The sequence below is a fragment of the Eptesicus fuscus genome, chromosome 13 (genome assembly GCF_027574615.1).
Source record: "Eptesicus fuscus isolate TK198812 chromosome 13, DD_ASM_mEF_20220401, whole genome shotgun sequence".
Lineage (NCBI taxonomy): Eukaryota > Metazoa > Chordata > Mammalia > Chiroptera > Vespertilionidae > Eptesicus > Eptesicus fuscus.
Genome location: NC_072485.1, coordinates 50,647,831 through 50,662,145, shown reverse-complemented (window position 1 = coordinate 50,662,145; position 14,315 = coordinate 50,647,831). Strand labels below are relative to the sequence as shown.

General features: G+C 36.3%; 2 protein-coding genes and 1 pseudogene across 2 annotated transcripts; 2 read left to right on the top strand and 1 right to left on the bottom strand.

Annotated features, from left to right (window-relative positions):
• The first annotated feature begins 692 nt into the window (after positions 1-692).
• LOC129151190 (parathyroid hormone-like) lies at positions 693-1,985 on the top strand. Its single transcript, XM_054725206.1, has 3 exons — positions 693-707; positions 1,302-1,392; positions 1,510-1,985. Coding segments are annotated over exons 1-3 (351 nt in total). The 5' UTR covers positions 693-706; the 3' UTR covers positions 1,769-1,985.
• Positions 1,986-5,631: 3,646 nt separating this feature from the next.
• LOC129151191 (parathyroid hormone-like) lies at positions 5,632-9,730 on the top strand. Its single transcript, XM_054725208.1, has 3 exons — positions 5,632-5,664; positions 9,082-9,172; positions 9,290-9,730. Exons 2-3 carry the CDS (start codon positions 9,087-9,089, stop codon positions 9,546-9,548), a joined length of 345 nt encoding a protein of 114 aa, XP_054581183.1. The 5' UTR covers positions 5,632-5,664; positions 9,082-9,086; the 3' UTR covers positions 9,549-9,730.
• On the bottom strand, positions 7,521-7,794 carry LOC129151192 (non-histone chromosomal protein HMG-17-like; annotated as a pseudogene).
• Positions 9,731-14,315: the final 4,585 nt, after the last annotated feature.

Sequence of the window (14,315 nt, the reverse complement as noted above, 5' to 3'; positions counted from 1 at the left end):
CTACAGATTGATTCATTTGCCTGTCAGCATAACTATTATTGCTCGTCTCACATTCAGTTCTTATTAGTATATATCTAGTGACATATGATCTCGCTCATCTAGGGGAAATGATGAACAACATAGACTGAGGAACAAGAACAGAACCAGAAGCAAGGAGGCATCGATCGGACTATCGGGCCTCAGAGGGAGGATAGTAGTGACTCTATGTGTATGTTAAAACAGAGAACATTAAGCATTAAGAAAAAGCACTTCTATAATAATAGGCTTTGCAATTACTGAAGTGCAGGTTAAGATAAGACTTTATTTTGAGATGAAAAGCTAATGAACAAAAGAGGCAAGTGCTAAAAATTATGCTCAGACAAGATAGTTTTCAAAGAAGCTGAAGAAAAAAGAAACAAGCATTTTCTATGAAGCCAAAGCTCTAAATTCTTATAATTAATTAGATGATTTTTAAATACTTTGACACATTTTTAAATGGTAGAAATATGCATTAATTTAGTAAAAATATCTCTAAATCAGAGACTACTAATTTGGTATTTATGGTTATTATTGCAGTGCCTGAAATGACATTGACTTATGAAAAAGAAAATTTCTAAGTAAATAAACAGTGTTAATAATTTACCTAAGGAAGAGAATTAGCCATTTTCCAAGAAAATTATAAGCACTTAGTCATAAGCAACATAAAATGCAGGAGAAAAATCTAAAAAGTAAGTGTTTTCATTCCTCATGTGCCTTAAAATTCATATAATAAAACTTGCAAAAGAACTCTCAAAAAGATACCTAAAAAGTACAACTAATTTACCTGGAATGCAAAACTAATCTGTCTAATTTCTAAGTCAAATTATGTGTATATATAATACACTAGAGGCCTGGTGCATGAAATTCGTGCACGGGTATGGTCCCTAGGCCTGGCAGGTGATCAGGGCCGATCAGGGCCTTCCAGCTGCTGGCCAGGTCCTCCCTTCCCCGGCTGCAGGCTGCCTGCTGAGGCCTTCCTTTGTTCCACACCGCCCCCTGGTGGTCAGCACACATCATAGTGAACGATCGAACTCCCGGTCTCCCAGTCAAACTCCTGAGGGGACACTTTGCATATCAGCCTTTTATATATATAGATACTAATGTATCTGTAAAATAAAGAGGCTGATTCCAAAAGTCCTCCATGAAAACCAATGCAATTAGTTGCTGTACCACTCTGTGCACAGTTGTGTAGTTAGAAATGTAAACTGCCAAGTTTAATTATATAGTTTGGAATAGTAAAAATATTTTTAAAATACCTGCCATTTGCTTTTTTTTTTTTTTAGTGAAGATGATGTCTGCAAAAGACATGGTTAAAGTAATGATCGTCATGTTTGCAATTTGTATTTTTGCAAAGTCAGATGGGAAACCCATTAAGTAAGTACCGTTTCTTGTTCTGCATGGCGAGGACATGGGGATTGGAATTTTAGGGCTGGCTTTATGATGGGAAGAGGAAAGCTAATGGAGTGACTTCTCTGTTTCTGTTCCCTACAGAAGATCTGTGAGTGAAATACAGCTTATGCATAACCTGGGTAAACATCTGAATGCCATGGAAAGGATGGAGTGGCTAAGGAAGAAGCTGCAGGATGTACACAATTTTGTTGCCCGCGGAGCTTCTGTAGTACCCAAGGATGATGTTTCCCCGAGGCCCCGAAGAAAGGAAGACAATGTCCTGGTTGAGAGCCATCAAAAAAGCCTTGCAGAAGCAGACAAAGGTGATGTGGACGTATTAATTAAGGCTAAATCCCAGTGAAAACACATCTATCAGAGCACTGCTGCAGACAGCCTTGGACAACCATATTACATGCTGCTAACGTTTCCACCCTCTATTATGATCACCAAGTACCAATATTTCTAATATTACCAAACTTTACATGTAACCCATTGCTAGCCATGATAGCTATAATTTAATTGATTATTTTGATTTTATTTTTATTCTAGACTCTTTTAATTATTCTGTTTCTGTGTCAACTGGGCTGTTTGTTCTTTTTAAAGTATGTTATTGCATAATTTATAAAAGTATAAAATTGCCCTCTTTAAACTCTCTCTCATCTTTCAATGCAAAATAAAAATGTAATGATCATGATTCTAAAAGAGTGATGTTAAGTGTTTTTCACTTGTTATAAGAATATCTTTTTGGTTATAAGTAATATGAACATGCTTAAATGGATCATGACTAGGAAGAACAACATAAAATGGTTTTATTTCCAGTTTTATTGAAAAATAATGAACATACATCACTATATAAGTTAAAGGTGTACAACATGATGGTTTGATTTACATATATTGTGAAATGACTATATGTTGAACATCATCCTTTTAATGTTATCAAAGTACCAGGTCCCCAAATCTTACTAGCTAGATACTATTGTCCTCTTCATTTCAGGAAAGATAATGAAATACTCAGAAAGGGAGAAAGTGATCCGAAACTTGAATGCAAAAGCATTTGCCTATACACAAACCTACTGATCATATTTCTAGTCTGAACCCCAAATTTCATGGAACAGAGTTTTTGTATATTTTAGAATATAATTCATTTATTTGTCATCTGACACATAACCGAACATTTAGGTTCTCTTACTTGCCATGTATTGTATTAGGCACTGGACGTACACCGGTAAGCAAAAGAGACACAGTTCTTGTCTTCATGGGGCCAATAATTTAGTATGGAAGACAGACATTAATTCATTATTAACTTTGGTAAGTGCTATAAAAGAAAAGCACAAGATATTTCAGAAGTGTGACATACATAGCCCTGATCCACTTAGGTCAATATTGTCCAATACATCTGACTGTGATGATGGAAATGTTCTGTATTCTGTGCTGTCCAATACCATAGCCACATATGCATTTAAAATGTGCCTTGTGTCCAGATGGTTTCACGCAGCCACAATCCCCACTCGTTTTTACAGCCAGAATTTATGGGGACTTCTCTCCCAGTTACTGGAACTCTCTTTTGGGAGGCCTGATGTGGGGCTATGACCCCTCACTCCTCAAGGTGGGGGTGGGGGGCTTGCAAATAAGATATCCTTCCCAATTATTATCCACCACACATGTGTTCTGTGTCTCCGCCCTTCCTATCAGTCTCAATGTGGCTTTTTCTTAAATTCCCTAGTTATAGGATTTCCATTTAGCTAGATTTCAGGTAGTTCTGAATGATGGTTGTTCTGTAATTTTAGTTTAGTTGTAATTTTGATGTGTTTATGGGAGAATTGGTATACCATATTTACCTATGCAACCATTTTGACAATAAGTCCTTTACATTTATTGTTGTACCAGAGGCCCGGTGCACGAAATTTGTGCACAGATAGGGTCCCTAGGCCTGGCCAGTGATCAGAGCCTGTCAGGGCCTTTTGGCTGCTGGCCAGGGCCTTCCTTCCCCAGTTGCTGACTGGGGCCTTCCTTCATTAGGTGCCTCCCCCTGGTGGTCAGCGCATGTCATAGTGAGCGATCGAACTCCTAGTCTCCCAGTCAAATTTCCAAGGGGACACTTTGCATGTTAGGCTTTTATATATATATATCTATATCTATCTATCTATATCTATCTATCTACCTAGATAGATAGATATAGATAGATAGATAGATAGAGATATATAGGTATATATATATATATATATATATATATATATATATATATATATATGCATGTATAAAATATAAATGTATATTTTCTAGAAAAAATATAAAATGAACACCGTTACTCACTACTCAGATTATGAAACAGAATATTGTCAGTATCTTATAAATTCCTTTTCGCCCTTCCTCAATTACATCCCTCTTCCTCCTGGCCTCCTTTTTATATTTAACATTATTCTCTTTTTCTTTTCTTTTCTTTTCTTTTCTTTTCTTTTCTTTTCTTTTCTTTTCTTTTCTTTTCTTTTCTTTTCATTTCCTTTCTTTCCTTTCCTTTTTATTCTTTTTTCTATTTTTTTTCCAGTTTCACTAAACTGCTTCTCACATGTCATGTTTTCCAAAATTTATATCAACCTGGTTCACATCTGCAGACACACTGCAGTCTGTCTCTAACACTTCTAAAATTAAGTGATATCTGCCTACTGTAGAGGACTACCCTGAGCAGGACTAACATTCAAGCTTGGATTGGCTCTTTACATGGTGTAGAGTTACACCCTGGTAACGGTTAAGAGAAAAAGGGATAACATGAAGCTTGGATAGGACCAGAGCTAAGAGGACCGATCCAGTTCTGGGACTTTAGTTGGGGGATAAGCTGCTTAAATGAATCCTAGGTACACCACGGGCATCCAAAGGGCCTTGATCCAATAGATGGAGACCAGGGTGTGGCCATATTTGAAATCAGATAGGTGGCAGCATTATGCCTCCATTAGGTTTTAGAGCAGGTCCTCAATCATCAGGTGGGGAACACAAGAATCCAGACCTCAAAAAGCAGCTGCAAAGGGCGAGGCAAATGAAAGTCAAGAACACTGGAGTTCAAAGAGGGCTGTGTTTCTAGGGGGAAACTGAGGTAGTGAGAATAAAAAGGACTCTGGAGGCATAAAAACCTTTGTTGAATTCCATTTTCTTTACGTTCCAAACCTCAGTGTCCTCATGTGCAAACGGGGCTAATGACTGTATTTATTGAAAGGATTGCTTTCTGAAAACTCAGTGGAATAATATATGTAAAGTCTACATATATTTAGTGCTTATCAATGTCTACATATAGTTATGCTTATCAAATGTTTTATTATTGCAAACTAAAATCCATGAGTAAAATGTAAGTTATATAAAGGTTTGAATTATTTCACTATTTAAAAACATATATTTTATTGATTTTTTACAGAGAGGTAGGGAGAGGGATAGAGAGTTAGAAACATTGATCAGCTGCCTACTGACTGCACACCCCCTACTGGGGATGTGCCCACAACCAAGGCACATGCCCTTGACTGGAATCGAACGTGGGCCCCTCAGTCACAGGCCAACACTCTATCCACTGAGCCAAACCGGTCAGGGCTGAATTATTTCACTTTTGAAGCCCTTAAAATTCACTATTTACTAAGAGCATTTTCTCAAAATATTTTTAACACCTTTAAGAAAACCACTATATCTATTTTTTTAAAAGATGACCAGGTCTGATGTGGATTAGATGAAAATGGCTTATAAAGTAAGAATAACATAATATGACTCATTATAATCCTCATAATAACTGTATCAATAATATGGTTATAAACATATAGTTATTTTCAGATTTTATTTTCCATGATGACGTTTTACTTAAAATGAGGACTTCACCATAAATCATTGAAATCAGTCTTTTTTATAATACAAATTCATTAACCCAGTCAGAATTCAGCATTGCAATTTAATATTTGTTAGAAATCTTTGCATAATTCTTTTTCCCAGCCCCATGCTGTGTTCCTGTTAATATCTAATGATCTTAATCTTAAGAGGAATGAGCACCGCCCAATCGCCCAATGGGGATATCTGTTGTTTGGTCCTATAGTTGTGATCCAGAGAATTGGGAGTGATGTCACGTGTAACAATAAAAAAGCTTCTCTTGGTGAGAGGAAGACCTATGTATAAAAGTCACATTTAATCATCTATAATCCAATTCATCAGCTTTCTCAAGTTTACTCAACTTTAAGAGAGCACCAGCTGCTAATATACCTGAAAGATATTGTCTTAAGACATAGTGTGGTGAGTAACCTTTACTTTATCTTTTACATTTTGTATAAGATATTTTTTTATAATCTAGATATTATTTGATGTGTATAATTTTCTACAAATAGTATGCTGTTTGTTCAAGTTACCATGTGAAAGGGGGGTTTAAATTATGTTTAATATAAAATGCCACATCACAAAATAAATTCATGCAGCTAAAATATATTGAAATAATTTATTTTTGGAATGAAAGTCTTTTGAGAGACCTTGCTTTTTCTAAATTTATCTGATATTACACACAAAACATTATAATTTGGCCTCATATGCTTTAATGGTATCTTACTGAAATTTTGAAATAAAACAGGCTAATGAGGAATAAAACATTCTGATTTAAATAACCAATAAAAATTTATCAAATTGAGTTAATAGTCCATTTTTACTACAGAATATCCTTATCAAACTGTTTGTTTTATGATTCATGAGAACTGAAATTGTATACTAGAGCTGGAGAAACAGTTTTACTGCTGAATATATTTATTTATTCCCTTTAATAAAGCTTTTTTCTAATTTTCTATTCTGAAAACTCTGCATGAATTGTAAGGGTATTGTACACCTGATTTTTCAGCTTTTTCATGACATTCTTGTAACAAGCTTGTCTCTCTTAGGAATAGGAAACAAAGCAGAGATGTCTGAAGTCACTAGGTGAATGTGATAGAGCTAAGATTAGACACCACAGCTCCCGCCTTCTAGCTACAGTGCCTTTTAAAATAACATGAACCAAAATTGAAGTATATGTATTTGTTGCTCCATCAATAGCTTTATATTGCAAAGGGGAGGTTTATATCACACAATGAAAATAAATGCAGTAGATCATATTGCTTATACTATTTCTTTTTATTTTAAACTGTATCCAGCTTTATTAAAGATACTTTTCATAAACAATCATGGTATTTCAGACAGGATATGGGCAGACAATCATTAACAGTATACAACAACTTTCTAACTCCTTTCTTCAATGAACTACCAACATCAGAAAGGCACCATAAAACCCAGTGAAGTCTTCACCTGATGCTCTGAATAGGGAAAGTTTAGAAGTGGTATGAGAAATAGAGCAATGTGAGGAGGCGAGATGGACCCAGGACCAAGCAAAGCCCACGTGCTGCTGCATCCCCTGCATTCTGGTTGGATGTCCCGCCACCATCGCCATCATGCCCAAGAGAAAGGCCGAAGGGGATGTTAAAGGAGATAAAGCCAAAGTTTAGAGTGAGGGTTGACATTTCACATTGAGCATGTTGTTTAACAACTTTTCACAAGCCGACTATGACTTTCAGGAAATGAAATGAAAATGGCAGAGAATATCAATCTGTAGATCCACAATCAATAAAGGAGCTGCTGCTCTTTTGAGGGAGGCCATCTCAATGGTGATACTGGAAAGTTCAGATTGCCCAACATACTGGAAATCAATTTTTTTGGATCATGTCCCAATAGGTCTCTGGGCTTAAGAGAGCCAAGTCTATGCTTAATGTGGAGAGGGAGAAAAGGACATAAAAATGAATTTTAGTTTCCCACACGATTAGGTGTTTGTGCCAAGTTGGCTAATGTGTGTCAACATCAAGAGATCTCTCCTCCCAGGAACCAAGAGGAAGTTTCTCAAAACTAGAAGGGAAAGGTATTTCCCCCCATGTCAGTCCAGCTTTGGAGACATTTTATTAGTACTATATGTCCACCCCCCCAACCCCCCGCCCCCAAATAACAATGAAGTGTTCGGTGTGCTAACAACATAGCTTAAAAAAAAAAAAGTAAAACAAAATTCTGCATTTCTATAAAACTTGATAAAAATAGTATTTCAAACTGTACAGTCACCAGAAACACACAGTTATCAAAAATGCGCACACTTCACTTGGCATGTCCAGCACCTTCAGCTTTCTGTGCCTGGTCTGTTTTGGCATCTCCATTTTCTGCAGGGTTATTCCCATCTTTGCCAGCATCAGCTTTCCCTTTTCCCTTTTGGTACCTTCTGTCCCTTCTTTGCAGGGGCCTTCTTAGGCTTGGGCTCTGGCTTTGGAGGAGCAGGTTTATCTCCTAACCTGCAGATCTTCTCTCTGTTTCGTCCTTCACCTTGGCTTTATTATCTTTAGCATCCCCTTCAGCCTTTCTCTTGGGCATGATGGCGATGGTGGCAGGAAGTGTGACCAGAACTCAGGGGATGCAGCAGAGCGTGGGTTTTGCTTGGTCCGGGGTCCATGTCTCCTTTTCACACTGCTCTGTTTCTTATACCACTTCTAAATGATGCCACCACTTCAAAAATAAATGAATAAAGCCATTTTCATTTAAAATATGAGTGCATAGTAGTGACTCTATGTGTATGTTAAAACAGAGAACATTAAGCATTAAGAAAAAGCACTTCTATAATAATAGGCTTTGCAATTACTGAAGTGCAGATTAAGATAAGACTTTATTTTGAGATGAAAAGCTAATGAACAAAAGAGGAAAGTGCTAAAAATTATGCTCAGACAAGATAGTTTTCAAAGAAGCTGAAGAAAAAAGAAACAAGCATTTTCTATGAAGCCAAAGCTTTAAATTCTTATAATTAATTAGATGATTTTTAAATACTTTGACACATTTTTAAATGGTAGAAATATGCATTAATTTAGTAAAAATATCTCTAAATCAGAGACTACTAATTTGGTATTTATGGTTATTATTGCAGTGCCTGAAATGACATTGACTTATGAAAAAGAAAATTTCTAAGTAAATAAACAGTGTTAATAATTTACCTAAGGAAGAGAATTAGCCATTTTCCAAGAAAATTATAAGCACTTAGTCATAAGCAACATAAAATGCAGGAGAAAAATCTAAAAAGTAAGTGTTTTCATTCCTCATGTGCCTTAAAATTCATATAATAAAACTTGCAAAAGAACTCTCAAAAAGATACCTAAAGTACAACTAATTTACCTGGAATGCAAAACTAATCTGTCTAATTTCTAAGTCAAATTATGTGTATATATAATACACTAGAGGCCTGGTGCATGAAATTCGTGCACGGGTATGGTCCCTAGACCTGGCAGGTGATCAGGGCCGATCAGGGCCTTCCAGCTGCTGGCCAGGTCCTCCCTTCCCCGGCTGCAGGCTGCCTGCTGAGGCCTTCCTTTGTTCCACACCGCCCCCTGGTGGTCAGCACACATCATAGTGAACGATCGAACTCCCGGTCTCCCAGTCAAACTCCTGAGGGGACACTTTGCATATCAGCCTTTTATATATATAGATACTAATGTATCTGTAAAATAAAGAGGCTGATTCCAAAAGTCCTCCATGAAAACCAATGCAATTAGTTGCTGTACCACTCTGTGCACAGTTGTGTAGTTAGAAATGTAAACTGCCAAGTTTAATTATATAGTTTGGAATAGTAAAAATATTTTAAAATACCTGCCATTTGCTTTTTTTTTTTTTCAGTGAAGATGATGTCTGCAAAAGTCATGGTTAAAGTAATGATCGTCATGTTTGCAATTTGTATTTTTGCAAAGTCAGATGGGAAACCCATTAAGTAAGTACCGTTTCTTGTTCTGTATGGCGAGGACATGGGGATTGGAATTTTAGGGCTGGCTTTATGATGGGAAGAGGAAAGCTAATGGAGTGACTTCTCTGTTTCTGTTCCCTACAGAAGAACTGTGACTGAAATAGAGCTTATGCATAAACTGAGTAAACTTATGAAAGACAGAGAAAGGATAGAGTGGCTAAAAAAGTTGCTGAAGGAGGTACACACAGCTGTTTCCCGCGGAGCTTCTGTAGTTCCCAAGGATGATGTTTCCCCGAGGCCCCGAAGAAAGGAAGACAATGTCCTGGTTGAGAGCCATCAAAAAAGCCTTGCAGAAGCAGACAAAGGTGATGTGGACGTATTAATTAAGGCTAAATCCCAGTGAAAACACATCTATCAGAGCACTGCTGCAGACAGCCTTGGACAACCATATTACATGCTGCTAACATTTCCACCCTCTATTATGATCACCAAGTACCAATATTTCTAATATTACCAAACTTTACATGTAATCCACTGCTAGCCATGATAGCTATAATTTAATTGATTATTTTGATTTTATTTTTATTCTAGACTCTTTTAATTATTCTGTTTCTGTGCTAACCAGGCTGTTTATTCTTTTTAAAGTATGTTATTGCATAATTTATAAAAGTATAAAATTGCCCTCTTTAAACTCTCATCTTTCAATGCAAAATAAAAATGTAATGATCATGATTCTAAAAGAGTGATGTTAAGTGTTTTTCACTTGTTATAAGAATATCTTTTTGGTTATAAGTAATACGAACATGCTTAAATGGATCATGACTAGGAAGAACAACATAAAATGGTTTTATTTCCAGTTTTATTGAAAAATAATGAACATACATCACTATATAAGTTAAAGGTGTACAACATGATGGTTTGATTTACATATATTGTGAAATGACTATATGTTGAACATCATCCTTTTAATGTTATCAAAGTACCAGGTCCCCAAATCTTACTAGCTAGATACTATTGTCCTCTTCATTTCAGGAAAGATAATGAAATACTCAGAAAGGGAGAAAGTGATCCGAAACTTGAATGCAAAAGCATTTGCCTATACACAAACCTACTGATCATATTTCTAGTCTGAACCCCAAATTTCATGGAACAGAGTTTTTGTATATTTTAGAATATAATTTCATTTATTTGTCATCTGACACATAACCGAACATTTAGGTTCTGTTACTTGCCATGTACTATATTAGGCACTGGACGTACACCGGTAAGCAAAAGAGACACAGTTCTTGTCTTCATGGGGCCAATAATTTAGTATGGAAGACAGACATTAATTCATTATTAACTTTGGTAAGTGCTATAAAAGAAAAGCACAAGATATTTCAGAAGTGTGACATACATAGCCCTGATCCACTTAGGTCAATATTGTCCGATACATCTGACTGTGATGATGGAAATGTTCTGTATTCTGTGCTGTCCAATACCATAGCCACATATGCATTTAAAATGTGCCTTGTGTCCAGATGGTTTCACGCAGCCACAATCCCCACTCGTTTTTACAGCCAGAATTTATGGGGACTTCTCTCCCAGTTACTGGAACTCTCTTTTGGGAGGCCTGATGTGGGGCTATGACCCCTCACTCCTCAAGGTGGGGGTGGGGGGCTTGCAAATAAGATATCCTTCCCAATTATTATCCACCACACATGTGTTCTGTGTCTCCGCCCTTCCTATCAGTCTCAATGTGGCTTTTTCTTAAATTCCCTAGTTATAGGATTTCCATTTAGCTAGATTTCAGGTAGTTCTGAATGATGGTTGTTCTGTAATTTTAGTTTAGTTGTAATTTTGATGTGTTTATGGGAGGATTGGTATACCATATTTACCTATGCCACCATTTTGATAATAAGTCCTTTACATTTATTGTTGTACCAGAGGCCCGGTGCACGAAATTTGTGCACAGATAGGGTCCCTAGGCCTGGCCAGTGATCAGAGCCTGTCAGGGCCTTTTGGCTGCTGGCCAGGGCCTTCCTTCCCTAGTTGCTGACTGGGGCCTTCCTTCATTAGGTGCCTCCCCCTGGTGGTCAGCGCATGTCATAGTGAGAGATCGAACTCCTAGTCTCCCAGTCAAATTTCCAAGGGGACACTTTGTATGTTAGCCTTTTATATATATCTCTATATCTATCTATATCTATCTATCTACCTAGATAGATAGATATAGATAGATATAGATAGATAGATAGATAGATAGATAGATAGATAGATAGATAGATAGATATAGGTATATAGGTGTATATATATATATATATATATATATATATATATGCATGTATAAAATATAAATGTATATTTTCTAGAAAAAAATATAAAATGAACACCGTTACTCACTACTCAGATTATGAAACAGAATATTGTCAGTATCTTATAAATTCCTTTTCGCCCTTCCTCAATTACATCCCTCTTCCTCCTGGCCTCCTTTTTATATTTAACATTATTCTCTTTTTCTTTTCTTTTCTTTTCATTTCCTTTCTTTCCTTTCCTTTTTATTCTTTTTTCTATCCTTTTTTTTTTTCCAGTTTCACTAAACTGCTTCTCACATGTCATGTTTTCCAAAATTTATATCAACCTGGTTCACATCTGCAGACACACTGCAGTCTGTCTCTAACACTTCTAAAATTAAGTGATATCTGCCTACTGTAGAGGACTTCCCTGAGCAGGACTAACATTCAAGCTTGGATTGGCTCTTTACATGGTGTAGAGTCACACCCTGGTAACAGTTAAGAGAAAAAGGGATAACATGAAGCCTGGCTAGGACCAGAGCTAATACAACTGATCCAATTCTGGGACTTTAGTTGGGGGATAACCTGCTTAAATGAATCCTAGGTACACCAAGGGCATTCAAAGGGCCTTGATCCAATAGATGGAGACCAGGGTGTGGTCATATTTGAAATCAGATAGGTGGCAGCATTATGCCTCCATTAGGTTTTAGAGCAGGTCCTCAATCATCAGGTGGGGAACACAAGAATCCAGACCTGAAAAAGCAGCTGCAAAGGGCGAGGCAAATGAAAGTCAAGAACACTGGAGTTCAAAGAGGGCTGTGTTTCTAGGGGGAAACTGAGGTAGTGAGAATAAAAAGGACTCTGGAGGCATAAAAACCTTTGTTGAATTCCATTTTCTTTACGTTCCAAACCTCAGTGTCCTCGTGTGCAAACGGGGCTAATGACTGTATTTATTGAAAGGATTGCTTTCTGAAAACTCAGTGGAATAATATATGTAAAGTCTACATATATTTAGTGCTTATCAATGTCTACATATAGTTATGCTTATCAAATGTTTTATTATTGCAAACTAAAATGCATGAGTAAAATGTAAGTTATATAAAGGTTTGAATTATTTCACTATTTAAAAACATATATTTTATTGATTTTTTACGGAGAGGAAGGGAGAGGGATAGAGAGTTGGAAACATTGATCAGCTGCCTACTGACTGCACACCCCCTACTGGGGATGTGCCCACAACCAAGGTACATGCCCTTGACTGGAATCGAACGTGGGCCCCTCAGTCACAGGCCAACACTCTATCCACTGAGCCAAACCGGTCAGGGCTGAATTATTTCACTTTTGAAGCCCTTAAAATTCACTATTTACTAAGAGCATTTTCTCAAAATATTTTTAACACCTTTAAGAAAACCACTATATCTATTTTTTTAAAAGATGACCAGGTCTGATGTGGATTAGATGAAAATGCTTATAAAGTAAGAATAACATAATATGACTCATTATAATCCTCATAATAACTGTATCAATAATATGGTTATAAACATATAGTTATTTTCAGATTTTATTTTCCATGATGACGTTTTACTTAAAATGAGGACTTCACCATAAATCATTGAAATCAGTCTTTTTTATAATACAAATTCATTAACCCAGTCAGAATTCAGCATTGCAATTTAATATTTGTTAGAAATCTTTGCATAATTCTTTTTCCCAGCCCCATGCTGTGTTCCTGTTAATATCTAATGATCTAAATCTTAAGAGGAATGAGCACCGCCCAATCGCCCAATGGGGGTATCTGTTGTTTGGTCCTATAGTTGTGATCCAGAGAATTGGGAGTGATGTCACGTGTAACAATAAAAAAGCTTCTCTTGGTGAGAGGAAGACCTATGTATAAAAGTCACATTTAATCATCTATAATCCAATTCATCAGCTTTCTCAAGTTTACTCAACTTTAAGAGAGCACCAGCTGCTAATATACCTGAAAGATATTGTCTTAAGACATAGTGTGGTGAGTAACCTTTACTTTATCTTTTAAATCTTGTATAAGATATTTTTTTATAATCTAGGTGTTATTTGATATGCATAATTTTCTACAAATAGTATGCTGTTTGTTCAAGTTACCATGTGAAAGGGGGGTTTGAATTATGTTTAATATAAAATGCCACAACACAAAATAAATTTATGCCACTAAAATATGCTGAAATAATTTATTTTTGGAATGAAAGTCTTTTGAGAGACCTTGCTTTTTCTAAATTTATCTGATAATACACACAAAACATTATAATTTGGCCTCATATGCTTTAATGGTATCTTACTGAAATTTTGAAATAAAACAGACTAATGAGGAATAAAACATTCTGATTTAAATAACCAATAAAAATATATCAAATTGAGTTAATAGTCCATTTTTACTACAGAATATCCTTTTCAAACTGTTTTATGACTCACGGAGAACTGAAGTTGTATACTAAAGCTGTAAAAAGTTTTACTGCTGAATATTTACTCCCTTCAATAAAGCTTTTTTCTAATTTTCTAATCTGATAACTGTGCATGAATTATAAGGGTATTGTACACCTGATTTTTCAGCTTTTTCATGACATTCTTTTTTTTTAATATATATTTTATTGATTTTTTACAGAGAGGAAGGGAGAGGGATAGAAAGCTAGAAACATTGATGAGAGAGAAACATTGATCAGCTGCCTCCTGCACACCCCCTACTGGGGATGTGCCCGCAACCAAGATACATGCCCTTGACCGGAATCGAACCTGGGACCTTTCAGTCCGCAGGCCAACGCTCTATCCACTGAGCCAAACCGGTTTTGGCACATGACATTCTTATAAGAAGCATGTCTCTATTAGGAATAGGAAACAAAGCAGAGATGTCTGAAGTCACTAGGTGA